Below are 27,435 nucleotides of genomic sequence, written 5' to 3' on the forward strand. Positions count from 1 at the left end.
CTTTAAAAAAACTGAACAAGGAAGGATATGACTGAGTCATCAAGTGATAGGTCATCAAACACGATTTCTGAGGATGGACCACTATTAAGTTTCAGTTCACTAAACTGAACGATTTTTTTTCATTCTTTCAACAGATTTTTTTTCTTTTAAACTGAATGATTTTTTAAGAAAAACTTATTTATATAAACAAAGAATGCAACTTGTCTCTTTTTATCACTAAATGTTTATACATGGGTATATGATATAAATGGAAAAAAGAATAGCTGAATCCATTTCATTATGCACTATTTTCCATAAAATCTTATTTTTACATTTTTTTATCAAAAATAAATTTATGTTGAACACTTGTTTACCAAATTAATTGTAATACCTCACAAGAAAAATGTCAATGTTTACTGACTGTGTTCACAGAAAACAAAGCAAAACAAAAAACCAATTTAGATTTAGTTATAAAGAAGTATGACAGAGTGATCAATCAAAACATATTTTAATAGGGTAACATTGTGTGAAGGAAATGGATTGGAAATACAATTCAAAGAGAAAAACAAAATGATGGAAAAAACATATTATCAACGTTTAAAAGTAGTTTTAAATAGATGAGTACATATCTCATCACTGTGGATCTGCTTTTTTTTTTTTTTTAAAGATTTTATTTATTTATTTGTCAGAGAAAGAGAGAGAGGGTGAGCACAGGCAGACAGAGTGGCAGAGGGAGAAGCAGGCTCCCTGCGGAGCAAAGAGCCCAATGTGGGACACGATCCCAGGACCCTGGGATCATGACCCGAGCCGAAGGCAGCTGCTTAACCAACTGAGCCACCCAGGCGTCCCTGTGGATCTGCTTTTATTAGTGATACTGAAAATTGACATAGAAGTGTCATTTCAAAATGGAAATATGTGAAAATGCCATAAAACAGCATCCAATGGATGTGCTTAAACTTCTGAGGAAAACTTTTAGGACCTAAAAATGTGCTAGGTAATAACATAGCTCTCAGGCATTTTTTTAACGGAATACCTGAGTAATAGTGTTTGCCAAACTAGAGGACTTGCCTGAATTGGCATCTGCAGGGCAAGCTCACGATTTCTATTTTGATTTGTTTACCAAGGGTAACTTGAGGCCAGGGTGACCGATGGAGAGTATGGGGTGGCTCTTTTGCTTTATGCTCATGATATAACTTAACACATGGCCAGACCTGCTATCTATAAGGCACAGGCCTTGGAAATTGAAACAAAACAAAAATAGTAACATGAAACAGCAATCATTCATTGAGCACTTACTCATTTAATACCCAAACGACATATCACCTGTTAGCCACTAAGAAACCTGAAGTTTTGAGAAGTTCAACAGGATCACAGACAGAGGCTATAGCCCAGCAGGCAAAATCACCCCTATAGCATTCATGGCCTCAGTTTACACAACTTAAAATGGGGATAATAATACCAACTTTATAACTCATCCTAAAATTTGCTTTTTGGTAAAAAAAACAAATGAAATTAGGGGTGCCTGGGTGATGCAGTCAGTTAAGTATCTGACTCGGTTTCAGCTCAGGTTGTGATCTCAGGGTTGTGCGATCAAGTCCCACGTCAGGCTCTGTCATGGGCATGGCACCTACTTAAGGTTCTCTCTTTCCCTCTCCTTTGTCCCTCACCCCCAACTGCATTCTCTCTCTCTCTCTCTCAAATAAATAGATCTTTAAAAAATCAAATTAAATTATAAAAACATCTTTTGGTGCAAAGTGGAAAACCAGACATAAGCAGTTAGGGATATGAGCACCGAAGTGTTCACACATACCTACACGCAGGGAAAATAACACACTTTTTACAACACACTCCCAAGATTTTCTGAGTTTCGTTTCCTCTCTGGGCAAGTCATACACGTATCCATCAAGAGTTCTTTGGGTGCAAATAGACTGGAAAATCCATTTGCACCCAAGTAATTGAATACATGATTGAATCAATGCAGAGACTAGTTAATATTGCTTAGACATTCAACTTACTTCTTAGGCAGCTTCATTTTTTTCACCTTTTCTTCAGCATGTTCGTCTGATATACCCACATGACATCCTAACGCCAGCAAAGTCCTGGAAAACAAAACCAGAGATAAGCTGCAAGAACTCGTTCTCCATCTCCAGGGTAACCCGACATGATGGCAGATGGGAATCAAGGGCAACATTCCACCTTGAAAGGAGAGCAGAAAATGCCTTTAAAGCAAAGGAAAAACATTTATTTCTAAATCATTTACTTTTGAGTAATGTGTAAATCATGTGATATTTCAACTACTACCAAAAGCAATATATTCAATAGTAAGTCTTTCTCCAATCCCCTCCATGCAGTCCCATTTCTTTTCCTAAAGACACTGATTGCTACTGATTCTTGAATGTCCTGCTACAGTCTGTGCAAATACTAACACAGACTTGTGTGTGTGTGCACACAGGAAGGCGTTACTGTTTCCTTTCCCCCCTTTTACACGACGGGTACATACAAAAGACAGCTCTCTGCAATTTTCTATCTTGACCTTATACCATAACTCTGATATACTGTTCTTTCATATAAAGCCGGTTTATTTTTCAACATCTCTGAAGTACTCCATTAGTTGGATGTGTCATGTTTTCACCCAGTTCTTTGTTCAGAGTCTTTTGTTATTACAAACAATGCTATAATGAATAACCTCATACTTTTAATACATCTACTGTGCCCTTCGTCTATAGGTTAAAAATTCCTAGACATGGCTTACATTTTAAAGATTCACAAGTATTCCCAAATGTCTATAGAGCTGGTAGTAATTTACATTCCTACCAGACATGTATGACATTGCCTCCTTCCCAGACAGTTCTCTGCTTAAACTTTGTCAACTGGTATGTTAAAAAGGTATCTCCTTAAGGGTTGCCTGAGTGGCTCAGTCAGTTAGGTATCTGCCTTCAGCTCAGGTCCTGATCCCAGAGTTCTGGGATCAAGTCCTGCACTGGGATCCTTGCTCACCTAGGAGCCTGCTTCTCCCTCTGCCTGCCACTCTCCCTGCTTGTGCTCGCTCTCACTCTCTCTTTCTCTAACAAATAAAACCTTAAAAAAAGGGGGGGGGAGGTATCTCATTATCATTTTAATTTGTATTTTTTTAAGATTTTACTTTTAAATAATCTCTACATGCAACATGGAGCTTGAATTTATAATCCCAAGATTAAGAGTTGCACACTCCGCTGACTGAGCCAGCTAGGCACCCCTGTATTTTTCTTAAAATAAGTGTATTTGAGCACCTTTTTCATATGCTCGATATCTGCACTTACTTTTTGTCTGTGAAAATATTCTTTGCTCAACTTCCCTTTAGTAATAGGGTTTTAATTGCATTTTAGAAGCTCCTCCTGTGTCTGGGATATGAGTTGCAAATGTTTTTCTCCAGTTTGTCTTTTTATTTTCTTTGTATGGTTATTTCTAAGCAGAATTTCAAATCTGTTTTTTATACAACTGAAAATTTTCCATCTTTTCTTATAGCTTTTGGGTTTTATAAGGCACTCAGAAATTCCCCATTTGTAAAATCATTTAAAGGAAAATGTCCATGCTTTCCTGTGTGGGGGTGATGGTGAGGGCATTCTATTAGCTTAAGGTATAGCTTAACTTTATTTTTTTTCCCAGATGGGTATCTAATTCTCCATAAAATATTTACTAAATAATTCATCTTTTACCCCTGGTTTGAAACGCAACCTTTATTAGATACAAATTCCCCAGATATTGTTAATCCTGAAGGGGACTTTGTAGTCTAGAAACAAATTTCATTTTCAAAAGACACATCAGGGTCCCCGTTTGCCAGGAACTGTTTGCCCATTTTTTTAAGATACTCTGTATTTTTTTTCTTCCCCTGAATGACTTCCGTTGATTTTCCCAAGAAAGATCCTTACAATTCACATGTAGAACTCATCCTTTAGAGTCCTCTAGGTTTATATGGAACAACGTGACTTCACTATCCACGACAATAATGGTTTCTCCTATTCCAGGAGAATAAGATACAATGGCTTATCCTTCTGGATTACAGAATTTCTAGGGCCTAGTCACAGTAGGCATGTGGCAAGTATCTATAATTCACTCACACTTTCCTCCGCAACATCTGAAAAAGGAAAATCTGGAGACAGAAAGACAGATGGTATAGGTAAATGGAGCTGTGTGTATTACACACACACACATTGTTATCACATTAAATTTTAGGTAAAATCTTTTTTAAAAAAGGCAGGTGTAGGATGGGGAGTTTAAAAAAATAAAATCACGTAGAAAAATCATGTAAGAAAATCATTACCTTCATGTAGCTTAGTCTAGTAAGAAAGGCAAAGAGTAAATAACCCCAGAGAATAATATTAAACATGGTAGCGAGAGCGATAAAAAAAAATGTTACAAGGTGTTAGAAGAGAAGAGGAGAAGGGGGTGGGGAAGAGCTCATCAAGGAAGTACCCTTGAGCAGAAACAGGAAGTAAAAGTAGGAAGGGGCCCATCTAAGCAGCAGATAAAGAATTTTCAGGCTAAAGGAACAGCACAGATGAGGCCGTAAAAAACCTGAGTCACTGGAGGGAACAGACCACGGGGGCTGGACCATAGTGAACAAGGACAGGAGCTGGATAGGTACGCTGAGAAGTGGCCGGTGTAGGTGGCCAGGACTTGTGCAGGCTCCTGCCATGAGTGCAACGGGGAGGCCGTGAACAGTTCCAAGCCCCATGTGTGTGAGTGTGCCCAGGTACAGGTGCATGAACTCTGGCTGCGCACAGAATGAACTGGAAGAAAGTAAGTGGGGGGGACAGTGAGGAGATTCTCAGGGCAGTTGAGGGGACATGTGATGGTGGCTCAGACCAAGAGGAGTGCTGTGGAAAGGGGGGGAAGGGACAGACTGGAGATACGCTGGGGAGGACCTGGTGACGGGCTGGGCCCACTGATGGGCTGGATGCAGGGATCAAACATAGGGAAGAGTCCAGGATAAGCCCCAGGTGTCTGGCCTGTGCAGCAGGATGAACGGAGATGCCATTCACAGGGGACATAAGGCTGTGGGTCAAGCTGCCTCAGATCCAGGGAAAATACCGCTGAGGAACGGGATACACACAGAACAGGTGTCTGGGGTAACGATGCGCATTTAGAAAGCTGTCAGCCACTGTGTGGGTTTGGGTGTGTGATGGGTGTGCTAAGAAGTTATGGGTGTGGACAAGAATGCCTAGAGACGGTGCAACAGAGAGAGGAGTGCGCCCAGGCCTCAACGTCAAGAATCACAACAGAGATCAGGAAAACTACTGCTAGCAAGAGACTGAAAAAATAAAAAACAAAAAACAAAGAAAAAGAAAGTACAAAGTTAGGAGGAAAACCTGTTCTTTTACACAAAAATCATGTCTCTTCCCGAACTACTTTTCTCCCTTTCCTATGCTCTCCTTGGTGTCCCTGTGTCCTTATGCTTCTCATCCCTCCCTACATATGTATACAAACATATTGCATTTCCTACAAACAATTTTAGGGAAAAAACTAGTTGATCAAGGACGCCTGGGTGGCTCAGTCAATTAAGCATCTGCCTTTCGCTTAGGTCATGATCCCAGGATCCTGGGATCAAGAGTCCTTCATCGGGGTCCTTGCTCAGTGGGGACCCTACTTCTACCTCTGACTGCAGCTCCCCCTGCTCATTCTCTGACAAATAAATAAATAAAATCTTTAAAAAACAAAACAAAAAAAAAAAAAAACTACTGACCAGAAGAAAAATATTGTTCTAGTCTTGCTCTATTTTTGTTAACTTACAAAGAAAGATTCTATGAAAATATAAGATGTTGATTAAAAAATCACTGTATCATTCATTCCCTAAGCATGAGTCATTTATTCCAAAATTAAGATCTGAAATTCAGGAACTACTGTTAAGTAAAGCAGAACTTAAACCTTTAGTGACACAGGCTAAATTGGGCACGGGGCTAACAGGCCTGCTGGAAGCACTAGGTTGTCCCGAGAGAGGGAGCCGGAAGTCTGCAGGACACAGCAGCACACAGACAACCGGCCAGGCTAAATCCCAGACAGAGCATCTAACATTCACATCCACGTGAAATCACCCTTCAGCCCAAAATAAGGGATATTCTGTAGTAAACTGCTTGTTACTTTGGCACTCTTCCGAATTCAAAGGAATAAAGTTTTGATCCTTCCCATGATACCTTTATGGAGTGTGTCAGACATATGGTGCTCCAAGCTTGATCACTATTATAGGATTAGGTCCCCACCACAATTCCATGACCATTTCATTTCATTCCATTCCATTCCACGATGACCCCATTTCACTGATGGAAGAAAATCTAAGGTTTGGAAAATCTAAGATTCCCTTTGGAGCAGCAAGTCCTTGACCCCGTACCATCTAACACCAGAGCCTGTGTTCTCACCTACTCTGCTCTGGGAGCTACCAACTAAACAAGGCTCTAATGGAAACACAGAAAGAAACCACCAACTACTGAGATTGGGCTAAGTGTGAATTTTGGAGAAGTAGGGGTTCTTCCTGTTCTAATTTAAATTTTAAAGAAATACTTTAAATCAGCTCATTGTAAAGTATTGAGGATTAGCTCAAGGACAAAGTCATTAGCATTCATGATGGGCAACAGCACCTCAATACATGCACTGTGATGATTAATCAAATCAGCCACCAGTCCCTCTTCAGGAATGAGGTCAGATTACAGGCAGTCAGACTCTGCACACTATGCAAATAAGGAGGTTTCTCCACTTCCCTCTTCCTGGGATTTGTCCTTTGCAATAGCTGGCTTAGTTGTCAATCACTAAAATTACAAGGAATGTACTACAAATTTAACTGAATTATCTTAGACCATGACCTTTCAATAAAACATTTTGTTGTAAAAGATGAGCAAATGGTGAGCTGCTGTGAATCACTTACTGAAATGTACAAGCCACTAACCAAGAACACACAGGGAGTCAGAGGACCCTAAACACGGGGTCCACAGGTCACAGTCACGCATCGTGCATTCTTCATCGCAGGCAAGCTCTGTCCATTTTTATCTCTGGGAGGTTCTCAACTTACTTGATTTGTATATATTTCCTTTACCTTTCAAATTACTAGTAGAACCTAAACTCACTCGATGCCCTGTATGTTAATTTCCATAAAGATTATTAGAACCACATCTTTGAAGAAAGACACCTGAACCCAAAACCCAAAGTTTGAAGCAGTGGTGAAGTTTTATGTTCTGAATCCTTGGTGAAATCACTTCGAGGGAAATAACTCCTTACTCTTAACAAAACTGAAACAAACAAAAATAGACCCAAGGATATAAGCCTAATATAAACATGCATTAGAGTAAGTGACCTATTTGAATAAATCTAGTTCTAGAGGCCACCAAGGACAGAAAAGGAATTAAGAAAAGGTACAGACTTTCAAAAATACTTTCTGGACTTTTTTCTTTTCTTTTGAGAGAGAGAGAGAGAGAGAGAGAGAGAGAGAGAAAGGGGGAGGGGCAGGGAAAGGGAGAGAATCTTACACAGGCTCCACGGCCAGCATGGAGCCAGACACGGGACTTGATCTCATGACACTGAGATCACGACCTGAGCAGAAAATCAAGAGTCGGATGCTTAACTGACTGAGCCACCCAGATGCCCCTTTTCTAAACTGTTTGTATTAAAATTTAAAATTCTTTTCCTTCCTTTATTTTACTCCGCCTCATTCTTTCATTTGCAATGATAAGCGGCAAATTCCCTGAATGCAACTGGCAGGGTCACTGCAAAGTGAATCTGCCTTTATTTTTTTTTTTTTAAAGATTTTATTTATTTATTTGACAGACAGAGATTACAAGTAGACAGAGAGCAGGCAGAGAGAGAGGGAAGCAGGCTCCCTGCTGAGCAGAGAGCCCGATGCGGGACTCGATCCCAGGACCCTGAGATCATGACCTGAGCCGAAGGCAGCGGCTTAACCCACTGAGCCACCCAGGCGCCCCGTAAATCTGCCTTTAAAGACGACATGTCTAAGGTTGCTTTTCTCAAAGTGTGTTCCTCAGGGAAATGGTCCCGAGGCACTCTCTGACAAAAAAAGATGGTATGGTTAAATAAGTCGGGAAAATAACATAAACGGATTCCATACCATATTAGAGATTCACAGCACTGAAAAATCCATCAGCAAAATAAATAATTATCTTAACTCAGCATCTTTAAAATATATTAGAGCAGTGTTTCTCACACTATCTGTGATAAAAGGCCAATTTCCTTTTAATTTCTAGCATATCGTGGTCTGATTCTCTGATAAAATACAAATAAAACTTGCTAGAGAAAATAAAAATTTTTAAATAAAGACATATAAAGTATAAGTCTACATTTTATAAATTACAAGATTTAGTAAGACATATAATTGTTCCCTTAAATTGGCATAAAAGTTTCTCAACACTTACTATTAGTATCTTTACTTGCGTTGTCACAAATCAAAAACAGTTTGTGACAGATCTGGTCCTTGGCCCACACTGTGAGCAGCAATGTATCTGATCACAGAACCCTCGTATTCTGTAATGCCCAAAAAATCCATAGAAGGCTCTTCACTAAATACTTTACAAAGCATAAAGACATAAAATAGCAGGGTCAAAAGTCTAATTCCCAACAAATCCTGATCCAATCCACCTGGGCATTATGAAAAGTTCTGAGTTGATTAACTTAATTCTAACTGAATTAGACTGTATTGATACCTTGTTTGTCTCAGGTCAGGCAGATCAGAAAACAGGAAAAGGTAAGAAACTCACTTCAGGGTCTCAAGCGACATCTGCAAGTTGTAATTGCGTTCCTGTTCCGGCAGCTTGGAGAACTCCACCAGACACGGGTGCTGTCTCTTATTGTCATCTCTAACCTGAAATGGGACAGGAAATCCTCATGATAATCATCTCCAATTGAGACACCAGCAATGGCAATCCAACTGCACGGCAGGAAAACAAAGGGGAAAAGCAAGAAGGAAGGCTCAGCTCATCGCCCCAGCAAAGCTGCTCCTATAGGCCCCCAGGCACGCTCATGTTTATGATCAGTGGTAAAACCTGGCCTAACCTCGGCCCCTTGTTCTGTTCTGTGTAGTTCCTGGCCCCCAGGGCCCAAGCCGGCTCTACCTTGACACCCACGTGCTCCCCACCTCAGCCTCCTCCAACGTTTGCTTAAATCTTACTTTCCCCATCAGGGTCATCGTGTTCTCCTTCTCAATATGACCTTCTGCCCACTCACCCTACACTTTCATTTTCTTCCGTAACAAATTCCACCTGCTGGCAGAACCAGACATGCACTTGCCGGTTTACGGTCTATCTCCTAGCACTAGAATGTAAGACCAAAGAAAGAGAAATTTTGCTCTTTTTTCTTCTTTGATGTACTCCCATCACCCAGAACATGCCTGGTGCATGGAAGGCGCCCAACAAATGTTTCACACATTGAAATGAAGTCTATGTAAGAAAGGTGTAGTGCTGACTTAGTTTTAATAAGTAGTACTTTTATGTGTTTAGAGCCAGACTAGAGATGTCAATCGACAAGATGACTGACTGATCTTAAGTCTTCACAGTGGTTCCAGCGGATCATCTCACCCACTGTGAGTAACCTGCAGATACTGCAAATCATAACTTCACCTTAACGAAATCAGTTAGCTTATGGGCACTTTTCATATTTACTCTTGCAAGTGTCTATCACCCATCAGAGTAAACAAAATTCAAGATTTTAGGAATGAATTAATGAGAAAGATGTCTTAGATTCTTGCACCTGTAAACAGGTTATCTTCTCAGAAACCTAGATGACACAGGCATCACTATGCTGTAGCTCCAAGATGACAGCTGGGGAACAAAAATTACTCCATGAGAATAATTATCAGGTTCTAGAAATGCCACCTAAAAAGGACACAACCTAAGCAAGAACTTTTTCTAACTCTTTAGGCATCACTAAGTTAAAAATAACATATTTTTTTCTTCCTGGTGATCTTTACAAATGAACAGGACTTACACCAAAGCATATTACTTGATTAAATGTGTAGGTCCAGAAATGAAATCTATGTTTAGAAAATTTCACTCTGAATTCTAAACATCAAAGTAGAAATGAAGGTGTCCAAGTCCTGAAATAATCTGCTCCCCATTTATGTAATGTCCACTTCGCCTCTATTCTGTACACGGGAGAATCACGGATATCAACGTCCTCTCAGGTGTCCAAGCTAAAACCAGAAATTTGCCCAGACTTCCCTCCCTCTCTGGCCCATACTCCGAACGTGAACTCTAAAACATGTCTTGCAATCACGTCTCTCCTCCCCCGGCACACAACTGTGAAACTCGCCACCTTGGCCACCCGTAAGAGCATTGGCAAGTCTTACAGTGAAAACAGTCCTAGACTGAAAGCTAGGAAATCTGGACCCCAGTCAGAGTTCCTCACGAGCACTGCGACCACTCTCAAGGCCCAACTCTCAGGGGTGCCATCACCAGCAAAACTGAAAGAACAGCCCTGTGGGCTGTTAGGAAAATTCAACCCAATAACCTGTGAGAGTTTATGTGGAAATGGGAAGTTCCAAACAGATATATAAAAGTGAGGGAGTGGCGTGGGGTATCATACGGTAGTCACCACCAGCACTAATAAAAAATAGTCTTTATTCAAAGCTCAATGCGATGAGCTATGACAAGGTGAATACACTCCTTTCTATAGTCAGTCAAATGTATAAGACAGCGTTATAATCTTTGGGATACTTAGACCAATAATATTATAAAAGTATAAGTGTTGTCACAGTCCTGCCAAAAATAAGGTATATGATACACTGGAATTACACAGAAAATTGTTAAAAAATAAATTTTATTGACAAACCATAAAGATCTTCATTTTCTTAAAATATTTAATTTACTTGAGAGAGAGTGAGAGCAAGCATGGGGGGAGGGGCAGAGACAGACGGAGAGAGAGAATCGCAAGCAGACTCCCCGCTGAACACGGAGCCCCACATGGGGTTCGATCCCACAACCCTGAGATCACGACCTGAGCCAAAATCAAGAGTCAGATGCTTATCCAACTGAGCCACCCAGGCACCCCACTATGATCTTTAAATAATAATTTGGAAATATATTCAATCATTATATCTCAGCCTATCTTCCACCTATGAAACTGGCTGTGGTCCTCTGCCCACAGGCCCGGTATTGACTGCTACACACAGTTAAGACTAAAAGAAGCAAAGCACCAGATAAAGGAAAAGGAAAATGACTAATTTCTTTCCATTTTCAACCTTCACTTTCAATTTCAATGAGATTTTTTTTTCCCCCTCAGTGGCTTAGAAATCAATCCCTATTGTCTGTATATGTTAACCTTGATTTAAAAATACAACTTTTGGCCTCAAGAATGATGACTTTTCAATTGTCTAGACAACTGGGCCATTCTTCAACGAACACGCCAATAATGTCATTCCCTCTTGTAAAGAAAAACTGAACAAAAACTAATGTGTAGGGGGGAAAAAATCAATCTAATCGATTCATGTCACCACGTAGCAGGATGAGTGAGAAAAAGTTATGTTTTTAGAAAGATGTATTAACAAATCGGAAAATAAATTTCAAAATTACATACCGGACCATACTGCCAGCCAAGTTCAATTTTATTCATAACCCAGAGTTCATGGATATTCTCTGCCAGTTTTTCTCTTATTCTCTCTAGGTGAGGAGGCAACACGATCTAAAATAATAAAGAAAACACACATCAGAAGCAAATGCAATAAAACCACGCTAATTGTCCTCACTGTGAACTGATACAAGTAAAACCATTGTAAACCATGAAGATGTTAATAATATAACTAGATTCTAACCCTTCTAACATAGTTACAAAAATATAACAAGGTATGTCTGAAAATTGTTTAGGTAATTTGAGGATGTTTTGGTGGGACAGCGTAAGTTTCCAAGTGAATTTATGAACAAAAGTGGGGAAGAAGGAAGACGGGTATTGGTGGGGACAAGTCACCATTAAGAACAATGGCTTCATGGATGTGGGATGTAAGCATCAGTGCGGGCATCACTTAAAAAGAGACATCACCCCCAAGTTTCTTCAGCTAAACTGGCCATTAAACATAGGCCAGAATGAAGGCAATTCAGTGACCAAAGGATAATCCACTGGCTCTCCGAGCCTATAAATATTTGCAGTGATTTATGTTTTTCCCTGGATCTGCTCTGTTCCTTCTAGTGGTTTCCAAGAATAAGCTTCTAAGGAAAACAATCTTTACATGTTCTCATTCAAAGACATTTAATGACCTCTTCCTAAGGAACACGAATGGTTCTCAAGGTGAGGGGTTGGTTGTTGGTGTTTGGCAATGCACTTAGGTGTTACCCTAAAGCCAGTCCCTCCACAGACAGCAGGTGACTGCCTACAATGTTCACTGATGAGACAGTTTCCCGAGGGAGCAGGCTATCCCTGCTCCCTTTCCCCACAATGCTGGAGACAATCTGTGTCGTGAGAAATCCTCCATGTGCTCCCACTGCATAATCCAGTTGTCCCGTCCAGTCCCTTTCTAGCCTCCTGATCGTGTTTACTACTGAAATTTGGTAGTATCACACATATCCTGCCATCTTGCAGCAAGGAACAACACGCTGAATTTTAGCCATGGACAAAGCTTGTTTCTTTCACTCAATAATATAAAAGGCCAGCGTGACGAGGCAGAAAACAGGATTCAGGAGCTAAACCAGTATTTGCTCAACAACCGAACCTTCTGAGTTAGCCTGGTGCTAACTCTATGTTAGACGGTGGAGGCAATCTCTTGGATTTTCAAAAACTTTACATAACTGACCTTACTGAAGTTACATCAGCATCAAGATAAAGCAAATATTTATTTAATTCACTGTCATTGTCCAGATGTGTTCACATCTATGAGACAGAAAAGAATAAGGGCTCACACTTCTCGGGTGCCTGTTTGCGAAGTATTGTGCTAATCTGTTATTTATGAACTCTGTCCAGCATACTCTTGGCAACCCAACTGACAAGGGGAGGGACTTCCTCAAGGTCCCCCAAGTAAGCAACTGACCCCAGGCGCTCTGACTCCAAAGCCCAGGCTCTCAATCTCTATTTAAGATAAAGTCAGTTAACATGCTTCAAAGTTACAGTGTATCTGGATGGCTGAAGAAATAAACTTCATGCACACTATATATAAAAAGTGCACGCTCAAAAAAGCATGCATTACCTCCAGTTGTGACCCACATTAGTGCATCGTGAAATCCATGTAATGGCTTGAGATCACCCTTTAAAACTACAGAATAGAATCTGAATACCAAATAGGTGAGTGGATCTGATAAAGGTAAGCATTATTTTAGAAGACTTTCTTTGATTCTGCATATAAACTGTGGGATTGGCAGATGTGTTCCTGTGGGCTGCAGTTAAGAGTGTCCACTGAAAGCCACTGTACATCAGAACAACAGCACAAGAGGACGATAGTACAAACGGCCGCCATTACAGGTGCTCCGGGTACCTGGCTGGTATCCACTGGGATGGGCGTGAAGGCGGCCTGCGTCAGGGAGACCGTGGGCCCCAGGAGGTCCCGTGTATAAGTTCTTTCTTGCTTGTACTCTCGGCTGTGCTCCACTTTCAACTTTTCTTTCGGCAGAACGGCTTCATAACAAGGAGCGTACCCAGGTGGCGGGAGGAATTTAAATTCTCCGTGTCTCCCCCCAAGCAGAAAGCGTACCCTACAAAGGATGCATGTCAGGATCAGGTATAGCTCTGGTGTATGGAAAGCTCCCTAACCAACAAAACACATGGAATAAATGATTAGCACAAAATTAACTTTATCATAAGCCACACTTTCCCCCCTGAGTGCCGTCATAGTGTGGGCACCTTGGAGTCTAAGGGCCTCTAAGCACAAAAGGTAAAGCACGGTGAGAGGAAAAGCTGATTACATTACACTGATGCATCCAAGAAAACTTCTCACTCACTGGAGAATTTGCAAAAGCACATGCATCATACTCCTATAGGAGAAATATCTGTGCACAATAATTGGTCATTTAATGTCTCCAGGGGCCCAAAGAATCATCAGAGAAAGAGGAGACATTATCTAAACAGTCACTTTCCAGTGTCCAAGTTCCCAGGCAAATTCCTTAAAGGGAACTCAAATGATATTTCCTTTGTGGAAGAAAGTCACCTTATTCCTTCTTTGATGACAAAAAGCAAAAAATGAAAAACAAACACAAAAAAAAACCAAAACCTTACTAAAATCTTTCATACATCAAAGTTCTTTAATTAAAAATAATTTAAAATAAGTTCCATTGAACAACACTTTTTGAAACACAGCTAAACATGATTCCACAGGCCCTCAGCTTACAAAAATAAAACCAAATTTTCGTTTTCCTTGCAATTTTGTTTCTAATTTGTGGTTCACTTTCATGTCAAAAATAATCGTAATAATTATAAAGCAAATAAAATAAAAAAGCAAAGGGCTAAAAATGAAGAAAACAAAGGTTTTAAAACACTCCAGAAGGTTATAGAAAGAAACGTAATTTGTATAAACACACCAGAAAAGGTCATTGGTGCATGGGTACATAGTATTTCATGTTCTTTCTGTCCCCACTTCAATATGGTGCTTCTATAACCATGACTTATTCATATGAATAGAATTCTAATAGGAAGAATACCCAGAGTGACTTGATGGTCAGTCATAATAAGGAGCCACTCTCGTGAGGGAGCCACACACACATATTAATAGGTGACAGGGTAGCCCCTTATCACAACACACCATAGCTTGTTCTCTTTGTAGAACTCCAAAGAATTATCATTTATCTCTTTCCATGTGGTAACAGCAAGACAGCAACAAGTTAGAGGAAACCATCTTGACCCAAGTGATCACAGCAGACAATTTACAAGTACAACAGGTAGCGGGTAACACAGAGAGAATGAACAACAACAACAACAACAACAAAATTCATTTAGTTTTTGTAGAAATGGGGGTTTGCAGTGGGGTGGGGAAATATGAGATGAGAAAAGGAAAATTAATGGAACATAAGGAAATAAGTGGTATTTTCTTATGCAATGTTGTTTATTTTCCCTTATTAAATAAACAAGTAAACGTAAATGGGCTTGAACTATTTCAGGACGTGGATTCGGGGTAGGGTTAACAAACTTCCCCGTCTAAACGGTAGGACAGGTGGACAAAGCATTCGGCCTCCCAAGACGCCTCTCTTGGGTGAATCTTACCTCTTCCTCCAAGGAACAAGAAAAATGCCCTGGGGACAGACAGGTGCCCAGGAGCAGGCAGAAGGTTAGCGGAGTGTGGGGCATGGGAGTGCAGTGTCTTCCGTGAAAGTAGAAGTCAGAAGGGACACAAACCAAAAAACACAGAAATACTAACTTTATTCCTGCAGAGAAACTAACAACTGGAAAGAAGAGGCCATCAATGTTGAAATTCTCAAACATTCCTTGAACAGGTTGTCCGTTGATTCGGAATGAGATGCTCGGGGCACTCAGATCTAGACAGCAACTGATGACGTCATCTGTTCTCAGCAGATGCTGGTTGGGTGAGCTTACAGTCCGAGCAATGCAGCCTATGGAGGGGAAACAGTAAGGACGGTGATTTCTTTTCCTCACAGAATCATCTTCCGAGGCAAAGATTTGAGTAGGTACCGACAAATCAATGCACAATACCGGAAGAGAATAAATTTTGAATGCAAATTAATACTATATGTTGAATCCTTTGTCCAAAAACTGTTGCTTCCCCCCGCCCCCGGGGCCATGCTGCTCCCTTTATTGTAAAATGGACCTTCTGATATGCAGAGAGACTTCTGCTTGGAGCAGGACAGCATCTGATGCACAAATCAGCTTAAGCTGAGAACAGAATGATGTCAGAGAGAAATCTCCAGGGAGAGACTTGAGTTCCAACAGATGCTTTACCACCTCCTACTTGTATGACCATCAGCAAATTACATAATCTCTCTAAACCTTGACTTCTTGGAAGCCAAATGCCATCACCTTGCAGAGTTGTTATGATGATTAAACTAATGGTTTAAAAGAACACAGCTCTCAGACATAGCAGGGCTCGCATGTCAGGACCCTTTCCAAATATTCAGTCCCTTTCGTTTTATAAAATAAAAATAACAGGGATAAGGAAAGCAGAAAATCTGTTCATTCGTGCATTGTTTGCTGAGACGCAAATGCATGCCAACTGATTTGTTTTACAGTTTATTTCACACAAGATCTTGGCTGGCTTCCTGAGAACAGCAGGATACGAGTTGAGGCGTGACAATGATTATTTGATAAATGTCATTTCTTGCCCCGGCCAACCTGTGGCCTACGCTCATTCTTGATTATGTCAAAACTCCTTTGCTAATTAGTCTCTGTGGACACACTGAAAGACACGAAGGTAAGGCTCTCTCAAACACATGCTCACAAATGCATACAAAATTTCTCAATTTGAGCAAAGGCAAAGATGGATTTCATGATACAAAATTTGCATTTTTATAAGACCTTTTTAAAATTTCCAGCATGCCAAACTTTTAACCAACAGCATATCTGAAATGCCAGTGGTAGAGCATATCTACTTTTTAAAATGTGTCAATGTTTTATTTTACCAATATTCAAATCTGTAAGTAGTATTCCTAAATTCTAATCAAGTAGTATTTCTAAAATTCCCTGAGTATAATAAGGATGGCTCTTGAAAAAATCATATAAAAGCAATGCAACTCACATAAAAAGATTTACACCCTTGTTTAGCTCAAGATCAATAGCTAATAAAAGTGTTATTATACAGATATTTATATACACCAAATATATTGGTCTGTCTCAGGGATATTATTATGCTAATGCTAAGGACTAAAACCACCATGGCAAACTCTCTTGTGATGCCTGAAACAAGCAGGTAAGACAGAAGGATCACTACTGAACAACCTCAGGTCTGTAATTTCAATGGCACTCACACCACTGAATCCACTTAGAAGCATTTTCAGGTCACATTTATGCAAACCTATCACACCCGATGACAACTACATTCCCGTTCTCTGCATTAGCCACAAAGACAGTAGCAATCTGATTTATCACTCTTGGACTAAAAATTTCTACCCATCTTTCTCTTCTACTGTTCTTGGACATTCCTCCACACTTCCATATTTAAACGTTTCCAAAGCACCAAGATTTTTCATACTTTTGGCCCTCCCTTACAAACATTTGGAACTTGGATGCCCAAAAATCCAGTTCTGTAACAACACGGTGTGTAGTTGAAATTGGAAAAAGTGAAGACAAAGCTCAAAACCTTTGCTCATGAGCCTAATTCTCGTTCCAAAAAACATCAGCACCCTTAAATTACAGCAAGTAAGTGGTAAAGAATGTGCTCTACACCAGAAGTCACAGATCTGAATTCTATTTTAACTACTAAAAAGAAAAAGAACAGGAGAATGACCCCAAGAAAATTAATCTGAATTACTAGGACTCTGACCTTGGTAAATCAGTCAGAAGCCAAATGATTCAGCTTTGTGTTTATTGACTATGAATCTAAAACTAGGAAGCATTTAATATGGCCAATGCCTAAGAAATTACTGCCTGTCCTCTCTTCCAATATTTTTATGGTTTCAGGTCTCACATTTAGGTATTTAATCCATTTCAAATTTATTTTGTGTATGGTAAAAGAAAGTGGTCCAGTTTCATTCTTTTCCATGTTGTTGTCCAATTTTCCCAACACTATCTGTTGAAAAGACTGCCTTTTTCCAATTAAATATTCCTTCCTGCTTTGTCAAAGATTAATCAACCATTTAATTGTGGGTTTATTTCCTTTTTTTTTTTATTCCATGCTACTGATCTGATCTATGTGGCTATTTTTGTGTCAGCACCACACTGTCTTGATGACTACAGGTTTGTAACGTAACTTGAAGTTCAGAACTATGATACCTCCAGCTTCACTTTTCTTTTTTCAAAATTATTTTGATAACTTGGAGACTTGTCTGGTTCCATGTCAATTTTCAGGACTTTTTTGTTCTAGTGCTGTTGGCATTTCCTACGAATTGTACTAAATAGGTAGCTTGTTTTGGACAGTACAGACATTTTAACAATACTTGCTCCTCCAATCCATGAACATGGAATGTCTTTCCATTTCTTCATGTCATCTTCAGTTTCTTTCATCAGTGTTTTATAGTTTTCAGAGTACAGATCTTTCACCTCTTTGGTTAGATTTATTCCCAAGTATGTTATAGTTTTGGTGCTGCTGTAAATGGGAGTGTTTTATTACTCTTTCTGATGCTTCATTATTCATGTATAGAAATGCAACAGATTTCTGCATATCGATTTTGTATCCTGCTACTTTACTGAATTCCTGTGTCAGTTCTGGCAGCTTTTCGGGGGAGTCTTTCAAGTTTTCTATATATAGTATCATGTCAACTGCAAACAGTGAAAGTTTTACTTCCTCCTTACCAAAAAATTTGGATGCCACTTATTTCTTTTTGTTGTCTGACTGAATAACCCCAGTAGCTTGAGAGACCACACATCTCAACTATAGGTAAGGCATGGTACATACTTTCTTGCCATTAAAAAGAAAAAGGAAAAAAAAGAAGAAAAAGTTGAATTTTTTCCTGATAGAAAGTTTCAAGTGATTTTCTCCTGAATTCTACAAACTATTCTCCTCTCTTAGATATATTCACAGATCCAATGAAAACTTCTGTTGTTATTCTTACTGTTTTCTTTAACAGATACCCTATAATAAAAAGTGTAATGCATACAGGTTAACTCTGTGAGTGCCGGGTTCTCTTTGTGAGTTGAAAGAAAGAGCTTCAAAGCTTGCAAAAATGAAAATGAAGTGGCATTGTATGGTTAAAACATTTAGAAGCAATTCCGCATTATTTTATCAGAGTACTCTTCCCCCACCCCCCCATCTCTGTGTAATGGGAAAACAAGTTAACATGTTTCCTTCATTTACCTGAGTAGCCATGGCACTTGGAGCCATTATAGGAGTAAAGAGAGAAGAGAGTAAAATCTGAAGGGTGAGAATTCACATGTATTATAAACAAGACATTACCTCTACTTTCTGTTTGTTGGACCTTCTGATGTTAGTGCTCTTTGCCTTCTTTTGGTCAGTAGAAAAAATGTACTGTGGGAACAGGCTCTATGATTTGCCTGGCCAGAACAGTACAGTGTGTAAGACACGCCACCCTCCTACCTGAACCCCAACCACATGCCCCTGGGGCTAGAGGAAACACCCAAAACGAAGCCCCATCTCTTCCTGACTACTGAATAAGGCACTGAATAAAGGAAAAATTCAGTAAGTACTCAGGATAAAATACAACGACACGAAATGTTTCTATCTCTAAACCCGTTACCGTAAACTCTTAGATTTAATTCAATTTAACTTTTAAAATGCTCATAAGCTACCATTCCTCTAAATCCATATTTAATATCACTTGTGCCCCCTAGGAGACAGATTTCAGCTTTTTATATGTAAAAATACACATATCTTCCATATTTTGTCTATGCTTACTATGTTACAAAATATGAGAACTGTATTCTAAATGCAGCTTTATGAGCACAAGCACATGTCTGCAGAATTCACATGAATTCGTTTCTTAGAAACAGCTACATCATTAAGAATTGAACTTTTGAATGGAGCCGACTAAAATGTACCTTCTAATAGAAAAAAGGATACAATTTTTTCACCTATCACTCATTCTTAATATGTACTCTCTATCAAAGTTCAGGTTGATGGCTGGTGAAATGAACTATACGCTTTTTTTTAAACAGTTCCACACAAAGTGTCATCTGATTATTACTGACACCTCACAATATGCATCACAAATGACCAATTCCCAATATTACGTTATCTACTAGGAGATGGGACTCCATCTATTTCTTCCAATTATTTTCCAGGATCTATTTTTGGTGAAAGCTAGAGCTTCACGCACACCTGTTAAAGTAAGTAGGAAACACACAAATGTGGTGTGTTTTTGTTTCTTTATCTTTTTTTTTTTTTGCAATTGATTATGAATCAAGATGCCATTTTTCACACATACTGTTCATCAACAATACAGTCTTTGGAAATGTACCATAATTGTAAGAGTTTTGTTTCTCCCCTAGTGAAATTCTGCTTTTTACTTAACATTCTCTCTCATCGTTTCCATGGTAAATTTCTGAAGAAAAAAACGCATTTGAATACACACAGCACGGATGGCTTTTGGAAACCCAAGAGCAAGGGCAACAGATCTCCTCCGTGCACACAGAGGAAGACGTGGATGGTGCTGACCTGACCAGAGATGAAGGCCATCGAATCCGTAGGAGAAGAGGTCGTCTCCGACACCGTTTCCACCCCACTCCTCACCGCCTCCTGGGTAGGGAGAGTATCCTTCGGTGGACGCCCAGCCCACCCGCAGGTGCGTGGCTTCGGCGGTCACGAACGGCTCCGTGTGGTCCACCATCAGCTCATAGTACCACTTCTTATACTGAGCGGACCCTTCACTGACGCCCAGAAAAATGTTGGGTCTCATGCTTTAAAGAAATAGGGAGAGCACATGAGCAACTCTGGATAAACCTCCTGTTGTGTTCATTTATGTCTATTTCGAACATTCATCTCGTTTCTCCAAAATGCAATATATTAAATCTATGTTTTCCTTCAGTACTGCAAAATTACTAAGTCACTGAGGCAGTAGGCGGGGATAGCCAGCCTAGAGTTATCATTCAGTGAGGGTTATCTGCTTTTCGGATTACTTGACAACATCCCTCAGGGATCTAAGATTATTTTTTCTGAATTGTTTTTCAGCCCATTTTATACCACTGATCATGTTTAAGGTGAGATACCCAGTGTAACAGGCCTGTAGAATTCATGCAGTTATTATTAACTCGGGAGATGCTGACATTTTCCTAACTAAGCCATGGGTCAGGTAAGGTACAAGCTGAAAAGCCATGTTATTGGCAAAGGAACCACGGTGATAGGCAGCTTTGTTGTTCTCAATGCCTCTCTGAGGGCAGAAGGATTTCTAGGTAGTTGTATTTAATTCTGTTTCTAAGAGACTTAGATCCTATGTTAATGCTCAGGATTAGTGAAGGTCTCAGGAAATATCAGTTAACAACAGCACATATGTTACACAAAGAGCCACTCAAGAAGTCTTAAATCAACCCTGTTTAAAAAAATAAAGAAAAGAAAAGAAAACACAATATAGAAATACACACCAAACCCTACATTTTTGTTTAAAACAGGGTAAGGCAGTGATTACTTTCTGGACAGCTCTTCGATATAGTATAACAAAATTATTACTATCACGCAAAAATATTTTCTTACTTGAAAGCTGTATCATTATTTTTACTATACTATTTGGTATAAGGAAGGCAGCATGGCTTGGTATTTAAGGGCTCAGTGTTTGGCATTAGACTTGAGTTCCATTTACAATCCAACATTTTAATCTATAAAATGTATATAATAGTACCTAGTTGGACTAGTTGAACCCAGAGCAAACACAGTGGAGGATACATGGAAAGCACAGAGAATAGTGACTGACACACAGTGCTGAAGGAACGTCTGATACCTTGGAAGGGACATCTAACCAAAAATGTAGTTTTATTGTATTTTTTAATGGAATTTATTATATCTTAGACATTCCAATTCAGCTTCTTTTTATTATATATAGTAGCCACTTTGAAGTTGGCATTGAAGGGTAGCATTTTTACTTTCCTTCTAAGAAAGCACAAAACATAATTACATATAACTGTGAGCCTGTAGAATTGTCAGCGATAAGCCAGCCTCACAGGATGTGACTAGGGAAGCTTACAGTCTTGTGATAAATGCATATTCTGCTCGGTTCACCTATTGTTATTATTACCCCATCCAACTGATAGAACAACTACATTATTCGTTGGGCTAGTACATCAACCGTCCTAACGAAACAAGCAGACCACTGGATGCTTTAACGGCAGAACCAGAACGTGAATTCCTTGTCAGGCCGCCTGTTTGGTGACCGTGCCTGTCGGAGTCTACCTGCTGACATGGTTCACAAGACGTGTCTGCAACAGTAGATCTCTTCCTGGCAGCAGATTGTCACAGATGAGATGCTGGTTGGAACGGACCGCCACTCCATGGCAGACACAGAGAGAACACAAGACGTCCAGAACCTGAAGAGAAAAAGCACTTCCAGCCGACTAATTCCCTTATTCAGATTTGAGTATCTCAGCGTGTCTCGTGAATGTGAACACCCTCCCTCTGACCCCGCCACGTGAACACGACAGCCACGGGGTCACATATCTTCCAAGTTTCTCTTACATGCGAGCTGAGAACTTCTCGGTGTCTCAGTGGTGCTACAAATAAGCACTACACAGCATTATGTGATTACAAATAAGAAACAAGAAATATGACACAGCTGACACACCTTTTAAAAGTTATCTTATTTTAAAAATACATTTAACATTATTCCAGAATTCATCCATGGCAATAAATTCGTCCCCTTACCTTGTGGTTTCTCCCATGCTTGTCTAAAAGGGAGATTATGGATTTAATGTGTCCTTCCTTAATAATATTTAGAGCCTCTGGACTTTCTACTAACACACAGTGTAAAACTTCAAGAATACCTAAAGATAAAGAAAAAATATATGATTAAAGGGTCTGCGATGATCAGTGCCTTTCCTTCTCTCTAAGTGTTCCTTCAGGTCAACATCTAATTATTGTGGGCTCAATGTGTTTGTCACAGGGCACTGGGTGAGAGGGGAGAATTGATGTTTGTGATGTTTCTGACAGGACTGGTAACTAGAGATGAGGAAGTAGTTGAGTGAGGAACAGGCAGTGTTAGCAGAGTAAGCAGGTACCTCTGGAAGGTATGAAAGAAAGAACCTTAACTCGGGCCTCAGAGAACACATTCATGACCATTTTCCCGACAGGAAAGTTAGGGTGGTATGAGGTTGAGCAAAGTCTTGAATGGAATCCATACCTGTGGTGCTTGGCGTATAGGGCAAGTAGGGGACAAGACAGGTAGGTAGTAGGTTAGTACCAGCTTATGAAGCGTCTCAGCTTGAGAGTATAACCTTGTAACAATGCTTCCTAACCCACAAAGATCATCACATTCTTGTGGAGGTAAATGGTAGAAAATGTTTTAGGTTACAAAACAAGAGAAATATGGAGAATAATACAAAATTACATAAAAATATACAACATAGAAAACCTGATTAAGAATGGGGGTATTTTTTTTTTCAAAGATTTTATTTACTTATTTGAGAGGGAGAGAGAACACACACAAGCAGGGGAAGAAGCAGGCAGAGGGAGAAGGAAAAGCAGACTTCCCACTGACGAGGGAGTCCAGTGCAGGGCTCCATTCCAGGACCTTGAGATCATGACCTGAGCTGAAGGCAGACACTTAACTGATTGAGCTACTCAGGTCCCCCACAAACGGGGGTACTTTAAAGTATTAACCATCCGAGAAGATAAAAGGGAATATATCCTTTCTTTTATTAGAGCTTAAGAGAGATAAGAGAAAATAGTTTTCATTATCAAAATTATCAAAATTTTTGATAAATTTTTAGTGTGAACTTGGAAAGCTGAATATATACATATGTATTCATTGTTTCTGAGAAAGCTTGCTCTGTCACTAATGAAAGCACAGACCACTTGTAGCAATTAAATATAACATTCAGAAAATGTGATCTCTGAGAGCTACAAAGTATCATGAAGGGTCACAGGGAAATCCACAGAAAGGTCTGTACATCTCCAATGGAGTTCACTTTCTTGGAAAAGTGCTCAGGTTTACAAATGGCAGAATACAGAAGTAATGGTAGACTATGGCTGCCACAATCTATGCTTGATCCAAATCCCAATCCATTATAGGATGGGGCTACTTATATTAATTTCTTTACTGATGACTTATTTTGGTGAAGTATGATAGGAATGTACACTCAATTAAAAAAAAATACCCAAAAAGATGAGTCAATTTTTAGTATAGTTCAAAATCAACTGCTGTGCTAAAAATCCAAGACAGCAGGGCACCTGGGTGGCTCAGTGGGTTAAAGCCTCTGCCTTTGGCTCAGGTCATGATCTCAGAGTCCTGGGATTGAGCCCCACATTGGGCTCTCTGCTCAGCAGGGAGCCTGCTTCCTCCTCTCTCTGCCTGCCTCTCTGTTTGCCTCTCTGACTACTTGCGATCTCTGTCAAATAAATAAATAAAATCTTAAAAAAAAAAAAATCCAAGACAGCAGAAAATAATACAACAGGCTAATGGATAAAGATGTTTATATAAAGGTACTTAAACTGAATCCTTCTGCTATTAAAAATGGAGTAATAAAATAAACACATTCATTTTTAGCTAAAATAAACTAAACTAATAGAAAAGGAAAAGAATTTTTAATAGATTACTCATATTTCATCCTGATGTCTTTCTTTTCTTCCTGTTACCTATGACTGCAGAACACAAATACAGCTGCCTGTGTTTGCAAATGAAAATTATACTACGTATCATCCATACTCATTTGTTCACATTTCATCTGTGGTTGCCTTTGCACCAAAGAGGCAGAGCTGAGTGGTTGCAACAATAGAGCCCTATGGTCTACAGAACATAAGACATTTACTATCTGATCTTTTACAGAAAAAGTTCACCAATCTCTACTTGTAGGATTAATATAACCATTAAGACAAAAGACCAAGAAGTAGAAGACCACAAGAAAAATAAATCCTCTTTGTAAATAAGTATACATAAAAATCAATAGCATTCAAAAACTAGAATATACCAGAAAAGATTTAAGACAGGATTGTGAAAAAATGCAAGAATGACAATATGAACTCTGAAAATAAATCTGATTTTTCCTGTATTCAGCTTACTTAAATAGAAGGCTTCCAGAGTTTGGGACTTAACATTAAAATATATATTTTTTAATGCTGCTACATCAGATGCAATGAATAAACATTTAGTTGAAAAGCACTGACTGACTCTAAGTCTGACGGTAAAAAGTCAGAGAAAGCTATTTTTATTGTCAAGTGTTGGGATAAACAGCAAATAAACTTTTATTTCTTGTGTGTGGTTAGAAATTCCTAAAAGAAAACAAACTGGAAATACCAAAAGACCAATTAAAAAAAAAAAAAAGACTAGCTAGACTGACTATATTAAATGCATATATAAATTATACCAATATATCCCTCAAACTCTGGTGAAAAAAGACAGAGGTACAGGGCTTTAAAAATATTACAATGGCTACATTTAACTAAAGATGATTTTACAATTAAATTCTAAACGCACTGAATAAGACACAGAAATGGGCATAGTGCCTAACACTATTGCCAGATTCTTAAGGGATACATTTAAAGCTTGGCAGATCATAACAGTATTACCAGAATGATTTATGAACATAAAGTAAATATTCAAAAACACATACACACACACAAACTAATAAGACAAAACAAGATTTTATAATCTGTATACATAACCTGATTTGTAAGTTTTAATAAATTTACAGAAATTTTGGTGGAAATCCAAATAACATGAAGAACATATAATGTAGAATATAAACTTTCATGAGCAGATGCACAACTGGATATATATTATGTTTGCAACTATGTAAAATATATTTATATGTATAAAACATGTATTTCAAAAAACACCAGGAGTTAGTGTGCCAGAATGTTGGTGCTGGTTATTGCTGGATTAGTACACCTTCCTTCCAATACTTGATGAATTCCAGAAAATGTGTACATATTACCTTTACAGTAAGAAATATTTCTGAAAGGATAACAAAATAGGAAGTGAGGTCTATTTCCATTTTTTTTTTTTTAAATTTCTTTACTTTAGGGAGAGAAAGCATACAGGTGAGCTGGGGGAGGGGCAGAGAGAGACAGTGAGAGTCTCCTGAAGCAGACTTTGCACTAAGCGTGGAGCCCAACGCGGGGCTGGGTCCCAGGATCCTGAGATCATGACAAAGAAGCAGCCGCTCAACCGACTGGGCCACCTGGGCATCCCAACTAAAGCACACATTGAATTGACGTCACTCTGTGCTTAAAAGCTCCATGGCTTTCTGGGACATCCAAGGTCAAAGTCTATTCCCCAGAGCAGGTACATCAGCTCCTTGATAGATGACGCAACCCAACCCGCCTTAGCTCCCACCAACCCCTTTGACAAAGAACGGGTAGTGTATACTTTTACTTCAAAGTACATGTTATAAATATACTTAGGAGCTAATGCATTTACAACACACTGATACATTTATTAAACACCTACCAGGCACTGTTCCAGGCAGCGGGACCATCAGCAATCAAGGCCTGCCACAGCCCAGTGGGAGCTTGTCAGCTCTGTCCCACCTTCCATGTTTTGCATATGTTATTCTTAGACTGAAATTCACTTCCCTCTTTGGAAACTTAAGAATCTGAATCAGTCTGCAAAGGCCGAAAGTCACCTCATTTGGTGGCTTTTTACTGACACTCTAGAATGAATTATTCTTTCTTGGTAGTACTGATCACTTTGTGTTAAAATCCTTTATGCTCATTTCAATCTCCTATTAGAGAATGAGTCCTTGAAAGCAGAGATGTGTCAAATTCAGCACACTTGGACCCAGGGAGGGCCATCTTGTGTTTGCCAACTGAGTAAGTAAATCAATATAAATGGACACTTTCAGTTTAAACAACATAAACAAGAGTCATTACTGTGAAGAGTATATATATTAGCTACATCGGCATATTGTCTATCTGGAGATTTTAACATTAAAATACTTATTTTTTCTAAAGGTAAAGAAGAGGGGCGCCTGGGCGGCTCAGTGGGTCAAAGCCTCTGCCTTCGGCTGAGGTCATGATCTCAGGGTCCTGGGACTGAGCCCCGCATCAGGCTCTCTGCTCAGCAGAGAGCCTGCTTCCCCCCACTCCCGCCTGCCTCTCTGCCTACTTGTGATCTCTGTCAAATAAATAAATAAAATCTTCAAAAAAAATAAAGGTAGAGAAGACATGATAGAACACGGATGGAGAATTTATATTTCATGGTTCCAGTATTTCCTCACTGAATGACAGGGATTTCTGTAGGCTTTAGTCTGTGGGGGTCATGCACAAAATTCAAAACGGATGGAATAAGCCCTTTATATGTAAGATACATGAACTATTTATTCAGCTCTTTGCCTTAAAACTTTTATGGCTGTACCTTTCGGAATTATTTCTAGGGTTCATGACGAGAAAAATCTCTGGGGGTGTAACAAAATGTCTGGAAATAACCTAATGGTATTGAAAACATCCAAGTGCTGTGGTGGGACGTGTCCTGAGCTGTCCAAGGTTGAGGGTTTACATGGAAAAACTGAAAGCAAGCCATAGAACAGAAGTCCTGTATTTGCTCTGACTTTATATACTGGCAAGAATCTAGCCTAGGGATTCTGCCCCACACAGAGCAGGCACAAGGTCAAGGGTGAGTCTTGCACGTTCAAGTGAAGTGAACAGAACCAGGCAGGAAACCACTCAGGCACAGGTGGAGACAGCTGTAATTATTGTCTCAGGAAAACAAGGAAAACCAATGGACTTGGAAGACAATGCCAACATCCTCTCTCCAGAAATTGTTTTCTCAGCTGCAATTACAAGTGTGTAGCAAAAATCAAACAAAA

General features: G+C 39.4%; 1 protein-coding gene across 1 annotated transcript in view; it reads right to left on the reverse strand.

Annotated features, from left to right (window-relative positions):
• The window catches only part of RYR2 (ryanodine receptor 2), a gene marked incomplete at its 5' end in the record, with an annotated part of 631,749 nt that overhangs the window by 287,180 nt on the left and 317,134 nt on the right, over positions 1-27,435 (reverse strand). The window contains 8 exons of the mRNA XM_080822946.1: positions 1,995-2,078; positions 8,715-8,818; positions 11,527-11,631; positions 13,409-13,625; positions 15,281-15,473; positions 20,144-20,385; positions 21,869-22,002; positions 22,337-22,455. Coding sequence (XP_080679072.1) covers positions 1,995-2,078; positions 8,715-8,818; positions 11,527-11,631; positions 13,409-13,625; positions 15,281-15,473; positions 20,144-20,385; positions 21,869-22,002; positions 22,337-22,455 — 1,198 coding nt within the window. The remainder of the gene's footprint in view (positions 1-1,994; positions 2,079-8,714; positions 8,819-11,526; positions 11,632-13,408; positions 13,626-15,280; positions 15,474-20,143; positions 20,386-21,868; positions 22,003-22,336; positions 22,456-27,435) is intronic.

This window comes from Martes martes, assembly GCF_963455335.1.
Source record: "Martes martes genome assembly, chromosome: 14".
Lineage (NCBI taxonomy): Eukaryota > Metazoa > Chordata > Mammalia > Carnivora > Mustelidae > Martes > Martes martes.